The sequence below is a fragment of the Pelecanus crispus genome, chromosome 5, assembly GCF_030463565.1.
Source record: "Pelecanus crispus isolate bPelCri1 chromosome 5, bPelCri1.pri, whole genome shotgun sequence".
In the NCBI taxonomy this organism is placed as follows: Eukaryota; Metazoa; Chordata; class Aves; order Pelecaniformes; family Pelecanidae; genus Pelecanus; species Pelecanus crispus.
The window spans coordinates 24,235,382-24,262,293 of NC_134647.1; the positions used below are offsets into that span (position 1 = coordinate 24,235,382).

At 38.2% G+C, this 26,912-nt stretch overlaps 1 protein-coding gene and 1 long non-coding RNA gene across 5 annotated transcripts; one reads left to right on the plus strand and one right to left on the minus strand.

Annotated features, from left to right (window-relative positions):
* Positions 1-314: 314 nt before the first annotated feature.
* ITGA6 (integrin subunit alpha 6) lies at positions 315-25,518 on the plus strand. Of its 4 annotated transcripts, none has more exons than XM_075711615.1 (25): positions 315-442; positions 854-933; positions 2,634-2,889; positions 4,401-4,532; positions 5,923-6,039; positions 7,036-7,246; positions 7,830-8,023; positions 8,158-8,254; positions 9,032-9,139; positions 10,882-10,977; positions 11,492-11,553; positions 12,908-13,065; positions 13,932-14,087; positions 14,819-14,934; positions 15,889-16,078; positions 16,163-16,246; positions 16,447-16,526; positions 16,671-16,748; positions 16,852-16,954; positions 18,051-18,224; positions 19,810-19,908; positions 20,259-20,369; positions 20,452-20,550; positions 20,908-21,033; positions 24,361-25,518. In XM_075711615.1, the coding sequence occupies exons 2-25, from the start codon at positions 865-867 to the stop codon at positions 24,517-24,519; spliced, it is 3,075 nt and encodes a 1,024-aa protein (XP_075567730.1). In that variant the 5' UTR covers positions 315-442; positions 854-864; the 3' UTR covers positions 24,520-25,518. The 4 variants fall into 4 exon arrangements, with proteins under 4 accessions (XP_075567730.1, XP_075567729.1, XP_075567731.1 ...); XM_075711614.1 differs by lacking the exon at positions 5,923-6,039 and adding an exon at positions 22,537-22,666 and having other exon boundaries at positions 8,158-8,246; positions 9,012-9,139; positions 24,361-24,397; XM_075711616.1 differs by lacking the exon at positions 5,923-6,039.
* LOC142593604 (uncharacterized) lies at positions 7,277-25,551 on the minus strand. The gene is made up of 6 exons (XR_012831079.1): positions 25,512-25,551; positions 24,270-24,412; positions 20,714-20,784; positions 17,304-17,563; positions 15,490-15,556; positions 7,277-7,418 (listed from the first exon to the last, which is right to left on the minus strand). It is a non-coding gene; the product is annotated as an uncharacterized LOC142593604 (long non-coding RNA).
* Between the last annotated feature and the right edge of the window lie 1,361 nt (positions 25,552-26,912).

A 26,912-nucleotide genomic window follows, 5' to 3' on the forward strand; every position in this document is an offset into this window, starting at 1 on the left:
TTTTACAAAACTGCCAGACACCTACTTTTTTTTTCTTTTTTTGGTCAACCACTTTCACTGAACATTGCAACAATTGTAGCAGTAATAGCAATACATTTACTGCTTTGCAGGTCCAGTAATTGCAGAACTATTACTGCTTTACAGCCCCCTCTTTTTTTAAGGAATGGTTCTGTGATGTAGCTTTTCATACATCTTCAAATGTTTGCAAGTCGAACCTCTAGCAACATGGTGAAAACAATTCCTGATTCTGTTGCCTTTGTCTTTTCTAATATTACCTCTGTAGATCCCTTGAAATTATTTCTCTTTCCCTGCAGATTGCTGGTTGGAGCTCCTCGGGAAAAGGCCTTTCCATCCCAACAAGCCAACAGAACAGGAGGGTTGTACAGCTGTGACATCGCATCTCCAAATACACGCTGCACACGTGTCGTATTTGATGAGGAGAGTAAGTTCTTCAGCGCTTTTGTTTTGGATTGAAACAGTTGTCTGATTTTTCTTATTTCATGTGGTCCTTTCCAAAGGCAGTGTATCAGACAGTTGATTCTATGGCTTTATACGTAACTTTTCTTTGCATGAGAATAAGCCCTAGCTTAATTGCTAAGCTTGCACGAGATGCTTCAATCTTGGTATATTTGGATGTTCTTACTCTTCTGTAAATTGATGCGACATGAAGTACTATGCTAGAAGTGTTTAATAAAATGGATGTTGTCAGTGATAAAATGTACAGACACTGCCACCTGCAGACTGCCTCGTGTACTGTAGGAAGTGCCTGTCCTGACTGGGACTTCAAAAAAAAAAAAAAAAAAAAAAAGTAATTAACTGTTAATATTTGAAGCTGTATTATGATACTCTGCAGCTGATCCGAAGATGGAGAGTAAAGAAGACCAATGGATGGGTGTAACTGTCCAAAGTCAGGGGCCAGGAGGAAATGTGGTGGTAAGTCTAAAGGACTAACTTATAGAAAAGTTTTGTATCTATGGTAAATGTTCTGAATGGTCTGTGTTTCTATGCAGCTTTCTGAAAGGTAACTTTCCTGTGTTTAATCCTGTGATTTCTTGTAAGGATGGACTTAAATGTCTCCCTAGCTAAGTAAGATACTTGAGATTGTAAAAGCTTTAAATTATTTATTTAACTGTGAGTTGGCCTTTCTTTATGACCTTTGTAACAGTCTAGGATGGACAGCTCATTTTCAGGATGTCTGCTTACTGTTTTTGTGATACACGTATTGTTTCTTTTAAATACCACTGGCTACAGAAATAGGTGTGATAAGGTTGTAAAAGTAGCAGGCTATCATCAGCCTGTTTTCCAAGATGATCAACATCACTTTAACTTTCATCAGGGAGTTTGGCTGATTTGCTCCTATGAATTAATGTGGTCATTGCACTGCAGTAAGACTACTAGCTATTCTTTATTTTATACGATACAGAGGTACTCTTTATTTTATACAATACAGAGAGAAAAAGCTTTCAGGAGTTACCAGAGAATGTTACTTTTTTAGCTCTTTCTTAGTTAAATAAACCTCTCATGATGCTGCAGGATACCAGCTACATCATAAAATGGGTGTGCAGTGAAGCTTCCCCATCTAATTATATTCTTGCAGATATTCATAATATATATATAATAATAACTAATGTTGTCTTGTCTTTTCTGAGAAGAAACTTTTCTTTCTAAGTGCTAAGTGGGAAATGCACTTACTAGATGAGGTGTGGGCAGCCTGAACGTCACTGGGCAGCAGGGCAGTACTGCAGTGCTCTAAGTGTAGAGGAGCTGCGTGTTTGCTTAATATTTAAGCCTTGATAGGAACCATAGAAAAGGTATGTCAGCTGAGAAACCTGGTGTGGTTGTGCTGTTCACACACTTCCTACATCCAGTTCTGCAAAAAACACTGCTGGCAAAGGGGTTTGACTGTTCTACCTTTTTCTACAATAGTTTGGTGGTTACACCGCTTAACCGAGTGGCTACTCATCTTTTGTGTTAAATATTTGATTAGAATTCTGTTCCCAGGTGAACAGTCTAAAAGGTTAAGGAACAGGCTGTGCTCAGTGCTGCGGCTCTGTCCCGATGCCAGTTATCTTCTAAGTGGAACATTCAACATAGGAAGTAGGAACAACTTCCCTCTCCTTCACTGGAAAAGCTTTCAGCCTCTGCTTTGTGACACTTTTCTGGAAGGGGTGAGTTCTGAATAGTCTCAGGTAGATGGTAGTTGAACCAGCTTCTCATGTCCTGCACAAGTGTGTAAGTCATTTAACTGACAGCTGTGGGGAAACACAGCCACTTCTTTCTTTATGAGAGATAGGGTGGCTCTGTCCTCACCTCTTGAAAGAGAGTGATTAGGTATTAGGGAAGGCTGTAGGGCTAAAACTCCTAAATCCCACAGAGAAGAGGAATTTTAACCATGTGGCCTTCCTTGACCATGAAGCTGGTTGCCTGACTTGTATCCATTGACGCCCAGAGCTTCCTATACATTGCCCATGGGGAACAGTGGACTCTCTCTGCATTGCAACATGGATGTGTCTACAAGGTGACTGACTTACAGCATTGCTAGCATGAAGTATTGCTAAAGGAGACCAGCCTTCTTTGATGACTTGCATACAAACATACGGAAAGCATCACTTACTATGTCTTCTATCTTGCAGACATGTGCACATCGCTATGAGAAAAGGCAGTATGTAAACACAGTGCAGGAAACCCGGGATATCATTGGAAGGTGCTATGTGCTGAGCCAGGATCTCACTATTAAGGATGATATGGATAATGGAGTATGGAGTTTTTGTGATGGTCGTTTAAGAGGCCATGAGAAGTTTGGTTCCTGTCAGCAAGGTGTTGCTGCTACTTTTACTAGAGACTATCATTATATTGTGTTTGGTGCCCCAGGCACTTACAATTGGAAAGGTATGACCTGGCTTCCTTCCTGCCTGCCCTTCCCATTTCCTCTGAGATTGCTCACAAGGGTTGCATCCTAAGGTGGTGGGGTTTTTTTTTTGTTTGTTTGTTTTTTTCTTTGAGGGGGGAGGGGATAATAGGGATCTAATGATTTTACCCTGTTTTCACAAAATGCTATGCTCCTGTATCAAAAGTATGTCCTGAAGTTCTTTTAAATATCTTTGAGGGAGTACTTATGAATGGGTAATGGAACTCTTTTTTTTCCCCCTTATTAGTCTTAATCTTACGGTAGGATTGAGTGCTTGCTTTGTGACTTCCATACTGGAACAAGTTACTAAATTATTTTAAGCTTATTTGACCAACCTTTTTTCCTGCATTTGAGCAAATGTTAGATAGCTGCACTGAGGTCTTTGTTTATCCTGCAGTATTCTCCACTTTATTCTTTGTGAAGTCTGTGGAAAGTAGTACTTCCCAAATTAAATACTGGAGGATTGCAGGAAGATAACTGAACAGAGAAATATTACATGCATTCATATCTAAATCCATGGATATCCATGTAAAATTCTATGGATAATCTGTCTGACTAAGAGCCCAGTACTCTATATAATCTAGGAGATATTCCAAAACTTAAGAGAAAAAAAGCGTAGATTTTCTCTGTTAGTTTATATTGAGAAGCATCTAAATGGCCGGCTCTGTCTCTTTTTCTTAAAGTGGTTTTTCCCGTCACACTTCATTACACCAACAGCTTCCCTCTTTAGAACATCTGATCCTCGAACCATGACATTTTTTCCCTCTGTACACCTGTGCCTGCTATATGAACCATGCAAAATCTTTGAGTTAACTCTGGCACAACGTGTACTTTAGTGAAAACTTAATCCTCCACATATCTGTCAACAAAATCTGACCAAGCTGAAACAGCATATTTTGTTCAGACACTGTTTTACTTTAATTGCAGAGAAGTGCTATGAAAGTATATGAGTCATAAGAGTACTCTTTTGTATCATGGAAAAACATGTTTGTGCTTGCCAAAATGTTAAATATGCCTGTTGAGAGAAGGGACGCATACGTTTTATTGAACAATAGCTCTTTTCCCCTTAAATAATGTTTTCTAAATATATCACCGGTGTTTGTCATAGCTGAACAGTAATTTTTTTTTTTCTATTCCTGTGTACTTACCTCCCTTTTAAGAGAGGCTTTATGAGGTTAAGAACTGTGGGATGAGGGTGGTTCCTGACCAAGTTGGTCCCGTGTTTTTGTTGAGAATTTTCTTAGTATCCCGTATTTTCCAGATCACTGCATGGCCTCTGCAGAGCAGCATTGAGAGTGTGGCACACAGATAGAACTTAGAAATTCATTGCCTTTTGAAAACGCTTTCACCCAGTGCACTGTTATGTGTTTGTCCCATTTACATAGCAGTCACTACCTCATTCGTCGTAATTAATGTTAGTTGGGAACCATTTATCTGTTATTTTTCTCCCTTACCATTCATTTGCTTTTATTTTATCATTTCATTTCTTCAGGGGTGGTTCGTGCAGAGCAAAAGAATCAGACATTTTATGATCTGGGTATCTTTGATGATGGGCCTTATGAAGTTGGTGACGAGAGCCTCCAAGATAAGAATCTAGTTCCTGTTCCAGCTAACAGTTACTTAGGTAGGATTAAGTACATACAGTAAATTTCTTTAGGCTTCTTAAACATTTGTGATCCCAGCCTGGTGCAACGATATGAAATGGGAGCAGAAAATCCTTCATTTGTGGACCCTGTAACACGTTAACCATTTTGGATAATTCATATCTCTCTCTGCATATATGGGCCAGTTTTAAGCGTAAGATGATACTCTGCTGAGGTACCTAAAAGAGCTGCTAATGTAATGAGAGATTTAAGAGCTGTGATGAGGACCTACAGATTCTCAGGGAGCGATTATAATCGCTGTAATGGTAAGTACGGTATATGGATCTGTAGTCCTTAGTCACAAGGTCTCTGCCATGTGGTACCAGAAAGTTGATAAAAATTTGAGTTTCTGGATGTAACTGTTAAGACTGCAGTTTCTCTCTCCTGGTAGGTTAGTGCAATTTTTTTATTCAAGTTTTTAAAACTCCAGTGGCCTTTTTACAGGCCTTTAATATACCATAGTATGAGTAGTGTTTATTTTTTAAGTGCATGTGTGTGTGTTGCAGGAGGCAAGTCTCTTGCACTTTGTGCGCGCACAAAAGCAGAAATACATCCTTAGGCCAGTGGATGTTACTGTACACCAGTGAGATACGTTGGTGCAGAGAAAAGGCTACACTGCATTTTTGGAAAGGCCTCAAGCGTAAAGAACCTTTCTGTTCTAGTGCAGATTTCTGTGGTGTATTGATCCACTGCTTTTGGCATATGCAACAAATACAATTTTGGTAACTTGAAACTGGAATCTGTGTGAGTGGTGGAAAGCTGAACAGGTGGGAAGGGCATTGCTAATATAAAAAGTAAAAGCAAGTCAAGAAAAGAGCCAACTTAGAGCTACATATCTGTTAGAAGAAATAGAACATAAACTTCCGTTAAGTATTAGCCGTAATCACTGGGTGTAAAAAAAAAAAAAAACCCAACAAAAAAAAACCCCAAAACACAAACAAAAAACAACCCACCCCCCCAAACAAAAAAAAAACCAACCCCAAAACCAACCCCACAAAACATGAACAAAACACACCCACCCACCCCCCCCACCCCCCCCCCCACCCCCCCAAAAAAAAAGAAAAAAAACCCCACACCACACATAAGAGCTTACATTAGAAAGACAAGCTGATTGGTAAGGTGAGGAGTGCTATGGAGGTCGTATTTTGCCGTGAAGAGAGTAACGCTGACTTTTTGCAGTTTCATAACAAATGCATTTATCTTCTAAATGTAAATGCTGCCTTTGATTTGTCACAATCAAAACCACTTCCATGCAAGCCTGCCGTTCACTGGCATTGCTGTTCCCTCTGTTTAGCCAGTAAATAAACATGGTTATGGCTGCTTTACTTAACTACTATTTTTGTCTCTTCAATCTTTCACTCATGGTTACAGGTCTTCTATTTTTGACAGCTGTATCTGATACTCATCCAGATCAGTTTGTATACAAAACGTTGCCTCCCAGCATACAGGTGGACAAATCGGTGGATGTAATGATGAATAGCTACTTAGGTTTGTGACCGCTTGAGGTGGCAGCATCTGGTCAGACGTAATCTCCAGACCTTTCACGTGATCCTCTCCTCTCCATCCCCCCTCATCTCAAATACATTGCAAGTAAAAGCATGTAAAAACAGGGATTCAGATGAAGAGTAGCTTGCAAAATAACATGGCTTCAAGAAACATGTCACACATTTCTCCAAACCCTCTCATCCCTCCCCCAGATGGGACTCCCTGAATTTTTCTGAAACTGTCTCATTGTGAATTGCTGTAATTGAGAATTTTCATAGTGGTGGTGAAGTGTTTCAGAAGGGAGACTTCTGTCTGCTGGCTAGTATCTTTCTTCCTTGCAGTGTATGTAACTTTCTTCTTTGGGCTTTATTGGATATGTTGGTATATGCAGTATATTCTTTTAACTCCGTTTTTCATATTTTTTTTAAATGCATTGACTTTTATAAAGAATACGTAAGATTAAATTAATTTGAACATGTCCTTCAGGGCTGCATTGAATCAAAATTGCCAATTTCACCATTACTGTGTGAGGTGATTCTCAAATACTGTATACATCACTCATGTGCAATACTGTGCTTGTGCAATATGTTTTGCATGTTTGCAACAGAATGATATTGACTTGTACTTAGGAATTTTTATAACGATTTTGCCAGACGTGAGATACTCGAGCTATATTCAAGTGGTAAGGTGTAGTCATTTCTAAGCTGGTGCTTTTAAAAATGATCTTGTATTTGGTGTCTGTGAAAAGTAGATCTGAGTAAGCAATGAAATAATATGTTTTGTGGGGGAAATACTTAAATATAATATATGGAAGAGTGTAGACTTGTAAATATGCATTCACCAGTCCAAACAGAAAAGGAGAATTCCCAGGATATCATACTCTGTTTTAGATAAAACTTCTATTCAATATACCACTTTAATATAGTAGGGGAATTTATTTTTCCTATGAACAATACAAGCCATTTGTTTGTTTATAATTTATTTCTTTCTCTGTTAAAGGTTTCTCTTTGGACTCTGGTAAAGGAATTGTCTCCCAAGATGAGATGACTTTTGTGTCTGGTGCCCCAAGAGCCAACCACAGCGGAGCAGTTGTTTTACTGAAAAAAGAGAAAAATCAGAGAGCACTTTCACTCGAGCACATGTTTGAAGGAGAAGGGCTGGCCTCTTCTTTTGGCTATGATGTTGCTGTTGTGGATCTCAACAGTGATGGGTATGGCCTTGGTTAACTCCTGCTGCCTGTATAATGAAGGATGGTGATCTGTTTTAATTCGGCTTTGGTTTTTCACGTTGGAAATACAAGGAATGCCAAATCCCATCTTCCATGTTTTGCTGGAGGAAATGGTGACCATCTCAGAGAACCAGTCAGGACATGGTCTACATTTCTAATTATAGAAAAGAGTTTATTTAAATTTAAACAGTTAGTGTAAACAAAGAAGCAGCAAACCTCATAGGGAGGTGGTGGAGTCACCATCCTCGGAGGTATTTAAAAGATGTGTAGATGTGGCACTTAGGGACATGGCTTAGTGGTGGACTTGGCAATACCAGGTTAACGGCTGGACTCGATCTTTTCCAACCTAAATGATACCCAAAGCAGGCCCTAGAATATCCTTGTATGTCACAAAGGAAATATAATCAGCTTGTAGTATCAGTGGAGCTGTTGTTGCTCAGCCAGTTTAATGTACTTCTTAGTCTTTGCTTAGCAGCTCTTTGGCTAGCTGACCTTGAGACCACAGTCTGATGGTTATTTTTCACAGTTCTGTAAAAGCCCTACTTTTTTTTCCTTTAATTCTAAGATGGCAAGACATTGTTGTTGGAGCCCCGCAATATTTTGACAGAAGTGGAGATATCGGTGGAGCTGTGTACATCTACATTAACCAGCAAGGCAAATGGGAAGGAGTAGAACCTATTCGCTTAAATGGAACCACTGACTCCATGTTTGGTCTTGCAGTTGAAAACGTTGGGGACGTTAATCAGGACGGCTATCCAGGTGAGTGAAAAATGATTACAGTAAAAATGTATGTGACATGCTGATGCCAGAGTTGGAACATCGTACCCTTATCATGATTGCAAGCTGCAGAAAGAGCAAGAATGATTTTAGATGTTGCAACTTATTTTCAACAGATATTGCAGTAGGGGCTCCATATGATGGTTTTGGCAAAGTATACATTTATCATGGATCCAAGAATGGAATAAACACAAAACCAGCACAGGTATTGAAATAACCTTTACTTTATATAATTAGTCTTGCACAAAATTAAAGGGATGATAGGGCTATCCATTTTCTCCTTTTCCATTACTATTAGCGGGGTGGTGGGTGTGCAGAAAAGTCACAGGACCCTTCGAAGATTGCACAGCTGACCAGAAGGATTAGGAATTCTTGATTTTAACACACATTTTTCTTTCTGGGGCAGTCCTTTGGCACCAATAATATGTAGAGAAGGAAAAAGGCATGTAGGTGTGCAAGTTTTGTTTTTTTGAAAGAAATTTGGGGATTTGAAAATACTTAGTTTCTTCATTTTGTCTTTCACTACGACTACTTCACTTTCTTTTTTAATCAAAAAAATGTTTATGCCTTTTTCTTTTTCTCTTGAGGACCACTGTGTTGTCTGCAATGTGAGAATGGAACTTGATTACACTTCCTAGAATACCATTGAAATACTTTCTCAATTACTTTTTCAGTTTTTCAAGTGTCTATACTGCATAAATACTATAAATAAAGATAAGCTAGGCAACATTTCTATTTAAAAGAGTAATTTCTGGTACTCACTGCTATTGCAAAGTAACTTTTTGGAAGAAAAGCAAAAAATCCTGGCACTCAGTGTCATTTACCTGAACACAGAGGTTCTATTTCCTTGTATGTCTTCTCTCTCTTCCCCCCCCGTCCCCTGGCCATGAGACAATGATGCTCACTTGTTACTTATTCCACTTCAACAGCTTTTAAATGTCTAAATTCCCTCAATCTGTTTGCTCTTTAGATTCTTGATGGTGAAAAAACAGGCACTAATTTCTTTGGTTACTCTATTGCTGGAAACATGGACCTGGACAAAAATTCCTACCCTGATATTGCTGTTGGTTCCCTTTCAGATTCTGTATCTGTGTTCAGGTAATACAGAACTGTAACTAATTACACCAAGGTTCTGGTTGTAGTTTGTTTTTAAAAAAACTGCTTAGAAGTAACAAAAAGCTGTTTGGCCTGGAGTGTATTTTTTTTCTTCTAGAAGTTGGAAATTTGGGGGGTGGAGGGGGTGAAAATCCATAAATTGGTTTGTTACTTTATCCCCCTCTTCTCATTGAGAAGCTGCCTTACTATCAATACAGGGTAAGAGGGTGAATGCGGACAGTTACTGTGGAGTGCTGCTGCATGTAGTGTATCTGTACCCTAGCTTTGCCCTGTGGTAACTTACTTGGATGCCTGTGTCCTTTGCTGGAATTAAGGGTGATAAGTAATTCCTTTGCCTTAAGAAAGGAGAAGTTAACTGATACATTTGCTAGAGCTTTTGTTTGCTGCTGTTATATAAATGTAATCCTGCTTTATTGAAGATAGAACAAAATGAAACGAAACTTCTCTTTTGCAGCTGAGGATCCAAAAGCAGTGAGGTATTGCTGAGGTTGCAGTGGGGTCCATGAAACAGCTGTGAGGAAGCCCTGCAGATAGGATCCCTTTGGATTTCTGTAGTATATGCCTTAATTAGGGATGAGATCATGGTCTTTTATGGACCTCTGCTTTTTTTCCAGTTTAATGTACTGCTGAGTTGAATCATTAGTAATGAGCAGGAAGAGGACTGTCTCCTCATCAGAGCTATGAATGCTGCATCAAGTTCAGGTCTTCGGTGGTTGCTGTCAGGTCCCAAAGGAGGAGGAGCAGAAACTCCAAAACTGCTTATCTCAATTTTAGGGATAAAACCAACTCTACCTTTGATGCAGAATGACCTTTCCTGCAATTCTCTGGTGATCCCATCTCTAAGGTGTATAGTACCTGTGTACATAATTGGAATGTTCTTAAATACACTGAAACAGCACCCAACAAAACCAACTCATGTTGCTTGTGGAAGACAACAGAGTAGGTAGAATGGAAGTTGATTAGATTATTAGGTGTTCTGCTTACTCAAAAGGAGCTTTAATCATTTGCTGATAAGGGCAGTACAGAAACATTTACAAAGGTGAAAACAACAACCTTTATGATGATGAACAATGAAGGGGGTGGCCCAGTTAAAAGAAATTTGCTAGAAAAGGAAGAGGTGGCTTACTGGCCATTTTAAACAGCCCTTAGATCCTTCCAGGAGAGCGGGGATCAGCTCATTCATTTTTTTTTTCATGTGAACCGTCTTTTCTTGTCCCTTCCAAAAAGGAAGAGAAAGGAAAAGTTGTCAGGCTGAATTATGGTTGCAGCCTACATGCAGAGGAGTCAGGAAATGAAAGCATCATTTCCCACAGCTACCCAGGCTCCACATTAAAGCTGTTGTGAACATTGATCTGAATGAACTTTAGTAGCTACAGTTGTTCATAGGGGTTGAATTACCATTGGGGTGGGAACCATCACTTTGAATTTTCTGGTTTTCATATGTGTGTAAAATGACAACCACAACATCACATTAATGTACCCTGTCAGGCATTTAATACAACTGTAGTCGTTTTTTGTGACTTGCTTTGCTTAGCTTTAAATAGTTTTGTTTCTAACCTTTATCAAAGCCAAATTCTGTGTTTCTTGGGATGTCTTTGTTGCAAATCAGTGCAGGCATGGAGGGCGTCTGGGATTCACATGAATTATTTAATTAATCTTAACAGAATCTTTTCCTTCTTTTTTTTAACCCTTGTTTTCATTCCCCATTTTTCCCCCAAATGAAGATCTCGGCCTGTGATAAGTATTAGAAGCAGCATTACAGTACAGCCTGACAGAATTGATCTAAAGAAGAAGAACCCTGAAGACCCTAGTGAAATATGGTAAATTTAAAAAAAATTATTATATCAGAAGCCTTGGTGTATTGAGTTTTCTGTTGTCAAAATTTGTTCAGTCAGTGATGATGTTAAAGTGAAGGGATATGACAGTTGTGCAGGTTAAGCAAATGCATCTGCGTGTGATCATTCTGACTTCCTGAATTTGGTATGACTATGTGCTAAAGACAAGGGGTGGAATATGTTCTGGTCATAATGTCCATTTTTGAAAATTAATGTCACTTTGCCACTTAAGACTTTTAACGCTTACAGGTATCTTAACTTGAACAGCTTTCTCATGAGTAGAGATGTAAGAGCAAATACCAGAAAATATTTTTTCTATTTGCTTATTAACCGTGTTTTCTTGGTTTGTAATTCAGCTTAGTAAGCAGCAAATTACTGTTCTCCCATGAAAACCACAGTCATGAGACTGACGGTATCAGTCAATGGGCTACTAAAACTTTTCAGTCTGTTGGGCCATGCCTTATTAAAATTAATACTAATTTCTTGGCACTTTTTACAGGATGGATGTGAAAGCATGTTTTCAATATACTGCAAACCCCAGTGATTTAAATCCAAGAATAAGTAAGTTTTGAAGATAAATATTTTTCATCTGTTTGTCATATGGTTTGCTTTTTGTTTTTTCTTCATAATGTGTCATGGAAGAATAGTACTCAAATTATAGTGACTCAGACTGTGATTGTCAAATTTAAAATGTGACTCAATACTAAGGTTGATCAGCTGTTGCACTGTCTGTATTCAGAATAACATGTACTTAGAGTCATGCTGGTGTGTCGGGAAGTTTTGTGGATGACAGACTGAACTGAAGCTTTCCAGATAATATAACTACCAGTGAGCAAATGGCTGCCATACAGACCAAAACCATTTTGCCTCTCTAGGTTACTGCTGCTTTAGAAAATATTTTTAAAAGCCCATTTTACATATTGTTAGTAAGCATTATTTCTTACTGGAGACTTACCATGTAAAACAGTGTTCTGTTTTCATGAAAATGGTTTTGTTTTCAGTAACTGAAATAAAAAAATCTTTCTATGAATAGGAGCCTGGAAGACTGTGCCATAAATATAGTTAAAAACGTAAAGCATTAGTTTCTCATGTCTCTTGTTTTTTCTCATTACAATGCTGCTGTCACTACACCTCAGAAAACTGTGTAGGATTTTGAGAGGAAATGAGAAGAAGTTTAAGCCCAAACCTTCTTCTCTTCCTGTGTTGTCTTGAGTTTCTCAGTTACTTGTAAAATCTATAAGATATGCTTGAATAAGGTCCTGGTCCTTCAACAGGTCAAGCGCTGCCAGCTCTCAGAGGCGGCTCACGTGTGCCCATCTGCATGCTCCCGAGGCCTGGCATGCTGGGTGCTGTTCCCAGCCTTGCGACATTGAATTAGCTCGGTGAATACAGAGATCATTAAAAGATGCACAGAGTTCAGATCTATCAAAACATGCCTCAGCATACAGCTAGAAAGCTCTCGTCGCACTTTGCTTTCAGTGTTAAAATTAACAGTGTACCTTGACCTCAAAATCGTGCTGGCTGCTTAGGTGCTATTTGGGACAAAAGAGAAATCAAGAACAGATGAGTTTACAAAGTTTTGTATCTCAGCCCTCTACTGGCTCCCCAGAAGCAATTACAGCTCCTCCAGCCAGCTCTGCATGCTGGTAAAGTAATGGGGTACTTCTGGAATAAAAGGATTTGGTTTAGAAGTTTCCTCTGGATACACGTGCGGGGTACCTGGCCCTCAACTGGAGAGGGACAAAACTGACAGATGGAGAAAGTGTTGTAAATAACTGAAAACAGTTTGTGAAGCCCAGCACTGGCTGAAACTCTTCTAGAATAATGTTGTAAGATCATACCTGGAGAAATTAAAGTTCTTTTCAGTAAGGCAAGGGTTCTTTTTTATAGTGACCTACTTTATTTCTTCATATAGGGATCAACTATACATTTGAAGCAGAAAACGAGAGGAGGCGGTTAGGCCTGCCGTCTAGGGTACGGTTTAAAGACTACCTCTCTGATCAGTTTACTGCAAGTACAACCCTAAGGGGGCAGAACTCAAAAGAGTGTGTGACAACCAAGCTTGTACTGCAGGTAAGGCAGAGTATTTTATTTTTATTTCATTTAGATCCATTTAAAACAAAAGCATGCTCTTTTTTTCAGCCTCGTGGTACCTTTGTCTATAACTTAAGCCACATGCAATATAAAGCTTCAAAACTAGAAAACAACAGTAGTTAAGTAGTACCTTACTATTCCCTGCACACATGCTGCTTCCTCCTGTTGTCTTTCTTACAAAGTATGAATAAAAGTTGTAGCCACTGCAGCATGCTCTGGATGTCAATAGAGCTGAACTAATTTAGAACAATACAGCTGTTTCCAACAGAAGTAATTGTTACAGAATTTAATGGTGTGACTGGCTAGGAAAAGAATTTTAACTGAGGGGTTTTGGAGGGGATGAATGGGCAGGACAAGAGAGCTTGGTATGTGCTCTCTGACTTGGCTGCTACATTGGCCCTTAAAGGTGGCACTGCTCCAGGAGCTGAATAAATTCTCTATCTGTGGCTCAGCAGTAATGAGTCAGCCTCCGAGGCTGCTTTTGACCACAGCAAATCAAAAGAGCTTGAACTTGTGTAATAGGGAGAAAGTGTGTTATTTTATCATTGTAGTGTGAATTTCACTAGCCTGAGCTACCATCTCTGGTTCCTAGGAATTCTTAACGGTGAGAGAAATCATCAGATTGGGAAGCCAGAAAAAGACAGTAGGGCTAGGGCTCCTTGTGTTCTTGCACATTTTTAGAAAGTATTGGGTTTCTATATAGTGAATAGTTTTAATACTGCAAAATGTAGCAGAAAATATTTTGCGTTACTGCTTGTTTTAAAATGTGCACCAAAAGCTAGTCTTTGTGTTGTTTTTTCTTCTCTGTACTGTATACTAACTATGCCATTTAAATATTTTAACAGGAAAAAATTAAAGATAAGCTACGCCCCATTCCAATATCAGTCAGTGTTAAAATTGCTGGCCTGGAGTCTAGCTCACCGCCTGCAAGAAAAGAGAGGGTACTTCCAGATCTTATACCAATTCTGAATTCAAATGAATCTGAAGCAAAGACCACGAAAGTAAGCCTTTGATATCACATTTTCCCATAAATCTGCACTTTGATAAATCACTGAATTTTAAGACTGTAGAAAGCTAAATTGCAACCAAAGGAAATAACTGGGGCGGCACTGGACTTGTAACTACTGGCTTATATTTTATACGTTGTTATGAACTTGCTACAAAATGTTATGAACTAGATCCGGTGTTTCTTTTGCAACAAAAGTGAAGCTGGTATAGCTGCTAGGTTTCTTCCTTCTCCCCACCAAGTTTAGGAGGAAATGTACTTTTGATTAAAAATGGAAATCCATCATCTCCTGCCGTGAACACTTGTCCCACATCACAAAATTATGTACAGGCTAATTTTTCCATAGGTAGGATGCTGTAACAGCATTAGAACTCTGCAGCAGTGACGTAAAAGAGAGAAAGTATCTTGGGTAAAAGATTTCATTTCCTGAACGCTCATTGAAGAATCAGACTTAAGGATGTTTCTCCTCATTAGAAGTGTACCTCTCACTTAGAATTATCTAATTCTGCCTTTTAGTCACATTTGAAGTTCTAAATTATCAGCATCAAGGGCTATGTCTCACAAAGGAAAAACTCTTGACGGGCAAGAAGAGTCAGGTTAAAATCTTACTCTAGCCAGGAAAGTATCTCTGAGCTCCCCGTAGACACTTTATGCAGTGCATGTCAGAAATCTTGTTTTAAGCTAGTATTGTGTAGCATGCACTAAAAGTGCTTTGGTTTTATTTAGGTGGAGTTCTTAAAAGAAGGATGTGGAGAAGACAATGAATGTCACAGCAATCTGAAACTTCAGTACCGGTTTTGCAGTAGAGAAGGAAATGAAGACAGGTTTACTTATTTACCAATGTAAGCCTTGATTAATGCATTGCTGAAATGCAAATTATTAACAGGTGCTTAAAAGAACTTTTAGGAGAGGGTTTTGGGAGATGGAGCAGCTTCATCCTGTTAGTCTGGCAAACACAGCCCTGTGTAGTAGTACTGATCTGACAGGGTGAGGAAGATGGGGGACTGGGGATGAACTTTAGAAGAGGAGAGGTGGTACAGAGTCAAATGGATACCAAGTGGCCACAGCTGTGCACATATGGTCTAAAAGCTAGGGGGGGAAAAAGTTTCTAACCCCTGGAGAAATGAGATTCTAAACCAGCTTTGCAGTAGTTTATTGTGTGTGCTACTGTTAACTATTTTTGAGGTGAAATTTCATTGCGAGTATGACAATATGATTGATACACTATAGTCTAGTAGCCTAAGACAAGCAGTTACAGAGAAGTGAACAGCGAAACCATTTCACTGTAACACACACCTAATGCTCTGTTGTATCCTTCCTCCCTGGAGGGCCAGTGGGAGGGCCAGCGAAATTAGAAAGGAGGTGTAAAACAAACAAAAGGAAGTATGTTTACTTACTGTCAGCAGTCAAGTCACCTTTAGCAGTAAGTGCCACAGTCTGACTCGGAAGCCAAACCCATGTATGCTTTACAAGAGAAAAGTCAGTCAGTAGATTTATTCAGAGAAAATTCATCACTATTAAACATGAGCCAGATGCATGTGCTGGTTCAGAAATACTATAAACTCTTGATTACTTGAGGGGTATATCAGTCTGTTCTATGCTGTTAACTGCTGGCCACTTTCAGAGAGGAAATACTGGTCTGGGGAAAAAACCTGCAACCATTCATGTGTTTATGGTCCTATAGCGATTCTTCCCTAATAGAGGGAATTATATTAGGGTAAACTATAGTAAGAAGCAAACTTTCATACACATTTGTTTTCCTAATGCACACAACCCTGTATACTCTGTTTCTGTAGTGAAAATGGCATGCCAGTGCTTGTTCTGAAAGATCAGAAAGATATTGCCCTGGAAATAACGGTGACAAACAATCCATCTGATGCAAAAAATCCACAAAAAGATGGTGAAGATGCATATGAAGCTAAACTAATTGCAACTTTTCCAGACAGTCTGACATATTCTGCATTTAGGGAGATGAGGGGTTATCCTGTAAGTATTTTTAAGAGAAAAGATAGAAAAATTTTTTAATATTTGCAGCATATTTTTACTTGTAAATGTATTCTGTTTAATCAGGAGAAACAACTAACATGTGGTGCTAACCAAAATGGTTCTCAAGCAGAGTGTGAACTTGGAAATCCTTTCAAAAGAAATTCTAATGTAAGTTGCACCTCTTTTACTCGTTATAAAATCTGATTCCTGACTGCAGTCATCCAAAGTTTCTGTGTGTCATAACTGGAAATTTGATTTGGATCTGTCTTTTTAGCTTTAGAACTTGACGGTGTATTTCTATAATACTGCATATATTAATATATTTTATAAAATGTTTACATATTTCATGGATGTTCTTTCTTGTCTAGGTAACCTTTTATCTGATCTTGAGTACTACTAAAGTTAATGTTGATACAACAGACTTGGACATTAATCTGAAGTTGGAAACGTAAGTTTTCTTTGTGTGCACGTGCTATGTTTTTATATACAGTTGTAAACATTTTGAATTAATTTGTTCAATTCACAAACACAATTTAGTAGTAAAGTGAAAACTGCTAAATTTATAAACAGCATTGTTTCCTTTTCATTGTAGAACAAGCACTCAAGTTAATTCGACTCCAATTACAGCTAGTGCTAAAGTGGTTCTTGAATTGCTTTTATCACTCACTGGGTAAGTGCTGATAGCATAACAAATGGGGGGGCTGGGGATGACAGTTTTGCTGCAGACTTCATTAAAATCTGATTATTCTCCTTCCCCACCCCCACCTGAACAGAGTGGCTAAGCCTTCGCAGGTATATTTTGGAGGCAGCGTCATTGGTGAGAGTGCTATGAAATCTGAAGATCATATTGGAAACCTCATAGAGTATGAATTCAGAGTGAGTAATTTAGATTAATGCCAACAGCTTCTCTCTTTTTGCATATGAATACTTGGAAAAGTTGCTGGATTTAGAATTGGCTTTTCTTGTCCCAAAATCCTGACTCCTGATCAGAACATGCAGTCTGACTGCAGACTACAGCTTCTTTAGGCCTTGACGTTTTACAGTCATATTTTGAGGAAGTGGCCTGAGGCTGGCTGTACGCTTGTTTTTCAGAGCAGTTCACGCACATTCACTTGCACAGCATAAAACCCCATGCAGGTAGGGAACAAAACTTAAACCCAGAACCCTAACTGTGGCATGCCCAGGTGTTAACTGATGCACATGGACAGCAAGTATGTGTACTTACTGCACACAGGATTGAGCAGGTGCAAGAAGACGCGGCGGGCACCACTTTGAATGTATGGGTCTGTTTCACTCTTTGGTCTTCTGCCCAATTAATAAATCGAGGAGAAGGCTGAGAGAGACTATTTTGGTTCTGTAAAATCTCAGGTTATCAGCAAGAGTGGTGCTTTTTCTACATCATTAATGCAAGCCCTGCCGTCTTTGTACACAGTAGTTTGTCAGGATTAAAGTCCATCTCTGTCAATCCTTTACTTCTTTCTGTACCTGCATGTATGTATTAAAGTAGAAGCAGTTAGAATATCTGTTTTAGAACTTGCTATCATGAACAGTAACACTAAGAAAGCAAAAAATAGGTTGGGAAACAACTTCCAGACTTATGAGTGCAAGAGCTGGTTATCTTTTTGTGTCAGAGTTCCTCATAAACTTGCAATTTGCCTCAGTTATGTAACTGGATGATTTGTTAACTCCAAATTGGAGTTGTCGTTTCACATGAAGATAGATTTCTAAAAATCAACAGCTTAAAGTTCATGTTAGGGAATTTTAATCCTTACATGTTTAAACTCCATATTTACTTGCTGTCCAAGTGTGCTAGTTTCAGTATAAGCTTTGTATTTATCCTCTGTTTTGACTGTCTTTCATCTGCTTTTAAATTTCCTGTTAGCTGCATGCTTAAAAGTCAATAACACTTTCGATTGAGAAGAAAATCCCTTTGGAAAGTATTTCACAGTTTAAAGAATGTTTGTTTTAACAGGTAACTAACTTGGGCAGACCACTGAAAACATTTGGTACTGCTTCCCTGGACATCCAATGGCCGAAAGAAATTAGTAATGGCAAATGGCTGCTTTATTTGATGAAAATAGACTCCAAAGGCTTGGAAAAAGTCTCCTGTCAGCCTGAGAATGAAATCAATAGTTTGCATGTTGCGGTATGTTACTGTTTTCTGTTCATGATTAGTACAATGTGAAAGCACTGCAGCCTGTGGTAATGGGGCATAAGAGCTTGTCTCCAGAAGGACTTTTTTTCTCTTAAGCAGCTCAAAAGCATAATACAGGAACAATGTATCAAGGGTTAAGCTTATTAGGAGACTTCATAACAGCTAATGAGGATGACATGCTAAAGGATAGATAGTATGCAGTGGTGACTGTTATTGCAATGGGCACTGTTGTCATATGCTCTTACAGGATGAAATTGCTGTTTGCTTTAACACATTTCATCAGCATTATTGATATGTGATTCTTACACGGAAAACAATAAACAACAGTAAACATCTCCCCAGCCTGGGGGAATTCCATGTAATTTTTTGAAGAGAAAGGGCTTGCACTTTAATTTACTTATTTACAACAAATGTGATAAAAAGAATTTCTCAAGCAAGAGTTTCATAGCCTTTTGTTGTGCCTATCTAGCAAGATTTTCTCCTAAACCCTGAGCCTTCATTTTCATAATTTTTTTTTCATATAATCTTTAGTTCATTTGGGATGAGTTTTTAATTTTCACCATTAAAACTGCATGCACGTAAACCCATTCTTGTCAGATCACTACATTAGTTAATAAAACTTCCAGTGAGTGTAATTAGTATACAGTTAAAAAAAATGCATCTACTGACTTCACCATAATCTTATTCTTTTAGCATGGTAACATTAATATCCTTTGTATAGAACAAAAATGGAAATAGCATTGTGTCCTGGTTTCGGCTGGGATAGAGTTAATTTTCTTCCTAGCAGCAGGCATAGTGCTGTGTTTTGGATTTAGTAGGAGAAGAATGTTGATAACATGCTGATGTTTTTAGTTGTTGCTGAGTACTGCTTATGCTAGTCAAGGACTTTTTCAGCTTCCCATGCTCTGCCAGGCGCACAAGAAACTGGGAGGGGGCACAGCCAGAAGAGTTGATCCAAACTGACCAAAGGGCTATTCCATACCATATGACGTCATGCTCAGTATATAAACTGGGGGGGGGGGGGGTGGCCAGGGAGCAGCGATCGCTGCTCGGGAACTGTCTGGGTATCGGTCGGTGGGTGGTGAGCAATTGCATTGTGCATCACTTGCTTCGTGTATCATTATTATTATACTGTTACTATTATCATTACTATTTTACTTTATTTCAATTATTAAACTGTTCTTATCTCAACCCAGGAGTGTTTCTCACTCTTACTCCTCCGATTCTCTCCCCCATCCCATCGGGGTAGGGGGAGTGAGCGAGCGGCTGTGTGGTGCTTAGTTGTTGGCTGGGGCTAAACCACGACACATTGAAAGCATTATAAATCTAAAACCCCTTTGACCTATTAAAGAAAGTAGGCAGTTGACCTTTCTTTAGGTAAACTCAAATTCTAGGAATTGTCCTGACTCTACTATTAGCAATAAATGTAGTTAAGTAGGGATATATAATGATGTCACTCGTGCTGATCTTGGAACAAGAAAACACTCCCTGAGTTCTTGTTTCTCTGCTTATGTGGGGTCAGAATTAAGATAAACTACTAAAACTTTTACCTTTTTTTTTTCCCCTCTTTTTTTAGGAATCCCATAACTCAAGAAGGAAACGTGAGGTTGCAGAGAAGCAGATTACAGACAGCAAGACATTTTCTTTATTCTCGGAAAGAAAATACAAGACCTTGGTAAGCATATTGTACCAACTGTAGTCTTGTCAGATACTTCCCCCTGCACTTGTAAGAGGGCTTTGGCAGGGTGAAAGAAGGTATCTCTCTGCTTTGTTTTTATGTTAAATCCAAGTATCGAAGCTTTTAAAAGTTGACCATTTAGATTATCTACTGACAAGAGAGAAATAGGAAAGAGTTTCTGCATAGTTATCTACATAAAATAAACAGGTATTTTCCTGTTGCTGTCAGTACAAACAGATTTTTGGTTCTTGCACACAAATATGATGCATATAATGCAATTTTTAATCAGGGGTGGGTTAATTTGTGAGGATGTGTTTTTATTTACATGCACGAATTTGTAATTGCAGGACTGCAATGTGAATGCACGCTGCGTGGATATAAAATGTCCCCTGAAGGGTTTAGACAGCAAGGCATCTATTGTGCTGCGTTCCAGACTGTGGAACAGTACTTTCTTAGAAGTAAGTCCTCTTATCTGCCATTTTGGAAGGTCAGAGTTCTCTCCTGTTCTGTGTCTAATGTCCCTATTTTGTTTTGGAACAGGAATACTCCAAAATGAACTACCTGGACATTCTTGTTAGGGCTTCAATCAGTGTTCCTGCTGCAGCTAAGAATGTTAAACTCACAAATGAAGTTGCTCAGGTAGGTTCAACATTTAATGCTAACCATATGTTATGGTTGTGATGTTTCCAGCTTACCTCAAAGACTGAACCCCCCCCGCCCCCAAAGCATTTTAAAACAAAACTAGCTAAAAGTTTAGCTTTTTACCTGAGTTATTGATAACTGAATTACTGGTTGTTTTTACCTTTTAATCGGGTTGGAAAAACTCACTGCCATATTGAAATGATACCAGTAGGAACTTATTCTTCAAAAACACTTTGTAGATGAGAGAGAGAAGACATCTTGTTAGAGAAAAAAGACTGTATAAATTACAGCTTTACATTAACATGGATGCTTTTGAAATGCTCTTTACATCTTCACATATTTTCTCTCCTTTAGGTGCGTGTTACTGTCTTTCCTGCCAAACCTGTAGCACTTTATACAGGAGTACCTTGGTGGATCATCTCGGTGGCTATTTTTGCTGGAATACTGATGCTTGCACTGTTGGTATTCTTACTATGGAAGGTGAGTTTCTATTCATATGGTTATTTTACATCTCCTGGTCTACAACTGATAAGACAGCAAACTAATTAAGCAAATGATTAAATATTTTCGTTTTATTTGGGACTCAAAATAGAGTAAAACTGCCCAAACCATATATTACCTTTATCAGTTTCTCAGTTTTGCAACATACAGAATGAAAATGGTTACATGGGAAGACTTGTTATGAAATTTTTCTGCTTGCACATCCTCAAAAGGAAGTATTTTGAGCTCTGGGCAAAACTTAAGACAATGTTCAGAGACCATAGTTACTTTGATATGGATGGATACAGCTAATTGGGGCTTCTGCAGTTAGGTGTAAAACTTCATGTGAACTACTTACAAATGGTTTAGCAGCTCTTTGTTCTCATAACATTAGAAATACCATTAAACTGAGAGTAGATAAAAATAACCAAAAGGTACAGAAATAATCTATAGCCAAGTGTGTTGGTGAATTTCTGTAGTATTGGCTTTTTATCTTAAAAACCTTAAAGGAGTAAGTGTGTATAACAAAAGGTTAACAATTTGCAAAAGAAAAAAAATCAAGTATCTATTTTTCTAACTACCTTTGGCATTTTTACAACTAATTGTGGTTCCAAGTATAGCAGGGCAGTCCTTTTATTCTTGGTTTTTATAGGCATAGGCAGTTAGTATTTGCTGTTATGGGATAGCAGAAGGTTATTCAGAAACAAGAGGTGAAGAAGAATATCCTCTGTCTGTCACTTTCTTCTGGAGAAACTGTAGCAATTAGCTTTGAGGAGCTACTGTTTGCTGCAGGTTACTTCTTACAGGATAGTTCTGACTTCCCTGTTTTCTAATAAATGCCCAGCACCTGCTGCAATTCTTCCTGATGAATTAATACTTGGGTGGGCTGTTAGGTTATAACTAATAGTGTCTTGCTGCACACGAAAATAGACACACAGTGTAAAATGCTTCTTCTGATGACAAACACTGTGTCATCTTATGAAGGACAAACATGGTACTTCAAAGACAGTTACATGACTGGTTTAAGACAAATGCTTGTGTTGTACAGGTCAAAGTAGTACTCATTTTTGTTCTACCCTATGTTTTTGTCTATCCTGTGCACTAGTCCATGAACAGGTTTCTATATAGATTTCTTTCTGCTCTTCACAGCCAGCTTTAGTTGCTGTGGACATACTTTATAGTAGCTTTTCTAAAAACAAAAACCCAACCAACGAAAAAAAACACAACCCACAAAACCAAAAAACCCAAACAGATGCATTACAAATTTATCAAAATGCCTCTAAAATAATATTGTTTACCTCAAGTTATTCTATTATTTTACAGATCGAGCTAGTCCAAGAAATTATCAGATCTAGAAACAGCTCAGTTGTTGTGATTTTATTTTTTTTTTTAGGCCTGTGAAGGGATAACGGGAAGATAGTTCAGAGTTAATTTAAGTCAGTTTTAATAGGTTTGACTTCTTTCAGTCCACAGAAATTGACTAAATACCTTGCTTCCTTGTAGTGTGGTTTCTTCAAGAGAAATAAGAAAGATCATTACGATGCCACATATCACAAGGCTGAGATCCATGCTCAGCCATCTGATAAAGAGAGACTTACTTCTGATGCATAGTATTGATCTACTTCTGTAATTGGTAATTGATGAAATTTTTTTAATTTTTTAGCTGTGGCACATGCTATGGTTGTGGTGGCTAACTATGAAGCTTTTACTGCATATGTTCTATTAACTTTTTCAAACTATCTGTCATACTCGCTTGCTCATTCTGTTGATAGATTTTCAGCTTTTGGTGCACGTGAACAAACACAGGTGTTCACCTTGGTCTAAAAAGCTTCTTGTTTATTTCTGTGGAAAACATCTTGATCTGTTGTAATGTTTTTTAGTCTTTTTTTGAAATTTATGTTTTAACAGTACAATTAAGTTTTAAGCTTGAGAGATGGTAGTCAACACTGCAGAGTTAAGATTTAAAGCTAAGACTACGTGAATGATAAACTTGCTTTGCTAATCTTCAGTGCATGCTAAAAGATACATGTTGCTTATAATGAAAGGGGTTTTCATAATGAGAATTAAATTGCTGTGGAAACGTCTGTTTTCCTTCAATTCTAAGGTATACTTTTCTAGGAACACACTTTCCTCTGCTGAAGCTACTAGATGCATGATGATTTATGCTTCTGGCAACCTTTATTCAACTTAAGATATTACATGCATGTACATCATATTAATTAAGTGATGCTTGGGATCAGGGGGTGCGGAGGAATTCTTAACTAAAATATGTCAAAACAATGTTTCATGAAATCTTAACTAAGACATGGCTAAAGATTTGGTCTATGCCTGGATGTAATTTTTTTTTTTAAATTCAGTTCCACCTGAGTTCTGATGTTGTTTTTTTTAAAAAAACCCACCACCCCAAATACTATGAACAAAACCTTACCACTTTAATCTCTTTTCTAGCAGTATCTAATGGCAGCTGGATGGCACAATGTCTCTTAACCTTAATCTTGACATCGGTGACCCATAAGCATGTAAAGTTGAGCATCTACCAATCATCATCTTTGTAACATTGTGGCCGTAACTCCATTTTGTTTTGAAAACTAATTTCAGTCCATTCCTCAATAGTTAAAATCAGTTTTTACAGTGGCTTTGAATAAAAAATTGCAGGGCATAAATAAGCTGTACTAGATTTCATCTGGGGAGACTTGTGTCATGGCACATTACAAAACTTTCAAGTTATGTCTTTTTTTTTTTTGTCCTGTGGCAAACTAAGCAAGACTCATGTTCTCATACTGCATATGTGTGGTTAGTTCAGGTGACTGTAGTTGAGATGGTGCTTTGAAAAACAAGGCCTTAGTGTAACTTTTCTTGAAGGCCCTGGGAATCTTTCTGTAGGATTTTAAAGGTAAATCATGTCACTGTACAGGAAGATAGCAAAGTACATACCTACTTTTGATTCAGAAGCAGCAAGCTTTCCTGAACTGTATCTACTTCTTTGTGTAGCATTAAATTCTCTCATTATGTGAATGAATAGCTCTATAAGACAACTTAAAAGACTTGTAAAACAAATTTAGGAAGTTAGTGGAGGGAATATTTTTAAGGTATTAGATTACTAGATTGTCAGACTATGCTACTTGTCTTCAACTGCTGCTGGAACAACTAATGTAAATCTGCTGGCTCACATTTTTATAGCTACATATGCTACTTTTTTGGCTTAGCTTATGTATGTTTGTTTTCAATTTTCTTACCTGTATATCTGCACAAAGGAAGAATTTATTGCCTCTATAATTGTAGTACTTTGGCAGCAACCTAAACTGTTCTTTTTCTTCTCTGCCCCAGTGTGGGTTCTTCCAGCGTTCTAGGTACGAAGACAGTGTCCCCCGATATCATGCTGTAAGAATTCGAAAAGAAGAGCGACAGATCAAAGATGGGAACTGCAAAGACCTTGAGACAAAACAGTGGTTCACAAAATGGAATGAAAATGAAAGTTATTCTTAGGGAAAAATTATTTTCATCCACAAAGTTCAGATAGATGTTAAGGTTTTTCATTAATGGAATACTGATGGAGTTAGACCTATGAACACTATGGACATTCACCATTTGATTGTAGATATTACTACTTATATTGAGGCTTTTGTTTGCACAGTTAAAACTGCTTCAACAAACTTTATTTGCATTATTTAATTTCCAGACTGCCTCTTTTTCCCTTCAAATCTAACTCACACTTTAGAAGATACTGTGTTGATTTGGGGTCTTTTCTGCAAAATATACAAAACCACTATGGCAGACCTTTGCCTGTGATCCTAACCTTCCGTGCAAGGAATGCATGGTTAAGATCAAGACAGGTTCTCTATCCTTCTGTCAATGCGTAGCTAATTATAAAGAGACAGTGGCCTTAACATACTTTGTTCAAGTATAATCTGAAGACCTGCAAATCTACTTTAGTCATAAACTTTGCCTGCTGCAGTAGTTAGGGCTTAACAAAAAGCATCATCTTAAATTACATGTGCAATAGGTCATGTTGCTCAAAATTTTTTTTTTTTTTAAGATTGGATTGTGTGATTCTTGCTCACAAATATACATAGTTGTTTTTTTTTTTTTAAAAGAGAGGCTTGAATATTAGATGTACTTTTTGTATATATACACTTTAGTCATTTTTGTATTTATTTTTGTTATAAATCATTGTCTTTGACTAACTGTTAGGCCAAAGACTTAACTGAACCTTCAAATCCACTGTGTTTTTGAACTTCAGATTGTGAGACCTGAGGCTTTCACTGCATTTTAACAAATCACCAAAGGTGCCAATGCTTTCTAAACATGTACATATTTACTCCAACGATGTGTATGGGGGCTTTTTTTCCCCCGATACTTGTAACTTTATGTAACAGGAATTACCAGGTCTTGTAACATGATTTGTATATTACTTCAGACTATTTAACGATTTGGACACCAAGCAGAAGCTGGGTTTTTAGATACAGTTTTATACTTACTGCAAGAAGTGAGAGGTTCTCTGGAAACCACTTTCCAGCTTCATAAGGACTTCCTGTTTGGCAAAAAGCATTGACTACTGCAACTGTAACACAGCACTTGAAGCAGGCTATAAATGCCTAACTTACCTTAACCATGGGGATCTGAGCTGATCCACATTGAGACTACTGAATCATCTGGAATACCTGAATGTTGATAAAAGTAGAACTACAATGTTGTGTTTAATCAGTACTCTAGTTATTGTAATATAACTGATAAAACTATTTAAAGAGTTTACTTTTCTACCCGTGTTCTAAAGCGTTGGTACTATTTAGGAATGAAGATTTAGTTCACAATTGTTTATTCTACGCAAAACAAAATTCTGCTCAAAAAGTATGCCTGTTAATTGCTAGTAATTTGAACTATGCAAAAACCTCTTGGTACTTTTTCCCCTCATAGGGTAAAAACCTGCTAGGAGGGCAGTTGTCAAGTGTCTTATTTTACTACTGACTTTGAACATACCTTTTTGGAAAGTGTGGTCACCTAAAAAGATATCATTATAGAAAGTACATTAATTTAATAGACTAAATAATCTCAGCATGTTATGACCCTGATTTTATGAACACTTATACATGTATTTAGCTGTCACACAGTTTTTGACCTTTTAAAATTCTAGCCTAGTTGCTGAAAGGCTCAGCAGCATCAGAAGCCAGGCTAGTCAGCGGCTAAGAAGCTTGACAAATAGCCTTGGATTTAAAAGCAGACTGTGGCCCTCTCCTCAGAACATGAATGTCTTAGCAGTGTTAAACTGAAAGTTCTTGAAAAATAAGTCATGTCACTGGTATACTTTTCTCTGAAACTTTTTTAATACCAGCTAGCAATGCTACATCATTCCATGATTAGAAATTACCTGTGGATATCTGTATAGAAGTGTGAAATAAATTTTTTTTTTTAATTAAACATTGTTTTGGTAATAGTGATCTCTTAAACTGAGGTAGCCATAGCTTAGTTCACTAGAAGAGCAAGCTTTAACAAATTGTCTCATTCTCAATGTTGCCATAACTCTCAGTGCCCTCCCTCATGCAAAGGGGCAGATAAGGCAGCTGCAGGAGATAACACGCAATCTCATGCTCGCAGGCTGCTTGCTGCAGTTTCCAGCATTGGGAAGGGTCAGGCGTGGAGTCCGGCAGAGCAGGCTCTGGCAAAGCACCAAGTGTCAGCTCCTGTGCGGCAGGGCTACCTTCTCCTTCCGCACTTCACTCACACTGCCCAGGGTACCTTCACTGCAAGCACTCTTCTAAAGGCTCCCCTGCCAGACAGGTGTTTCTGTAACTAGGGGAGATGGATGCATCCCCCAAAACTAGTCAGGGGACCTCACATACCTATCTGTATTTAGCAGTGGAAGTTTGATACTGACAGTCAGT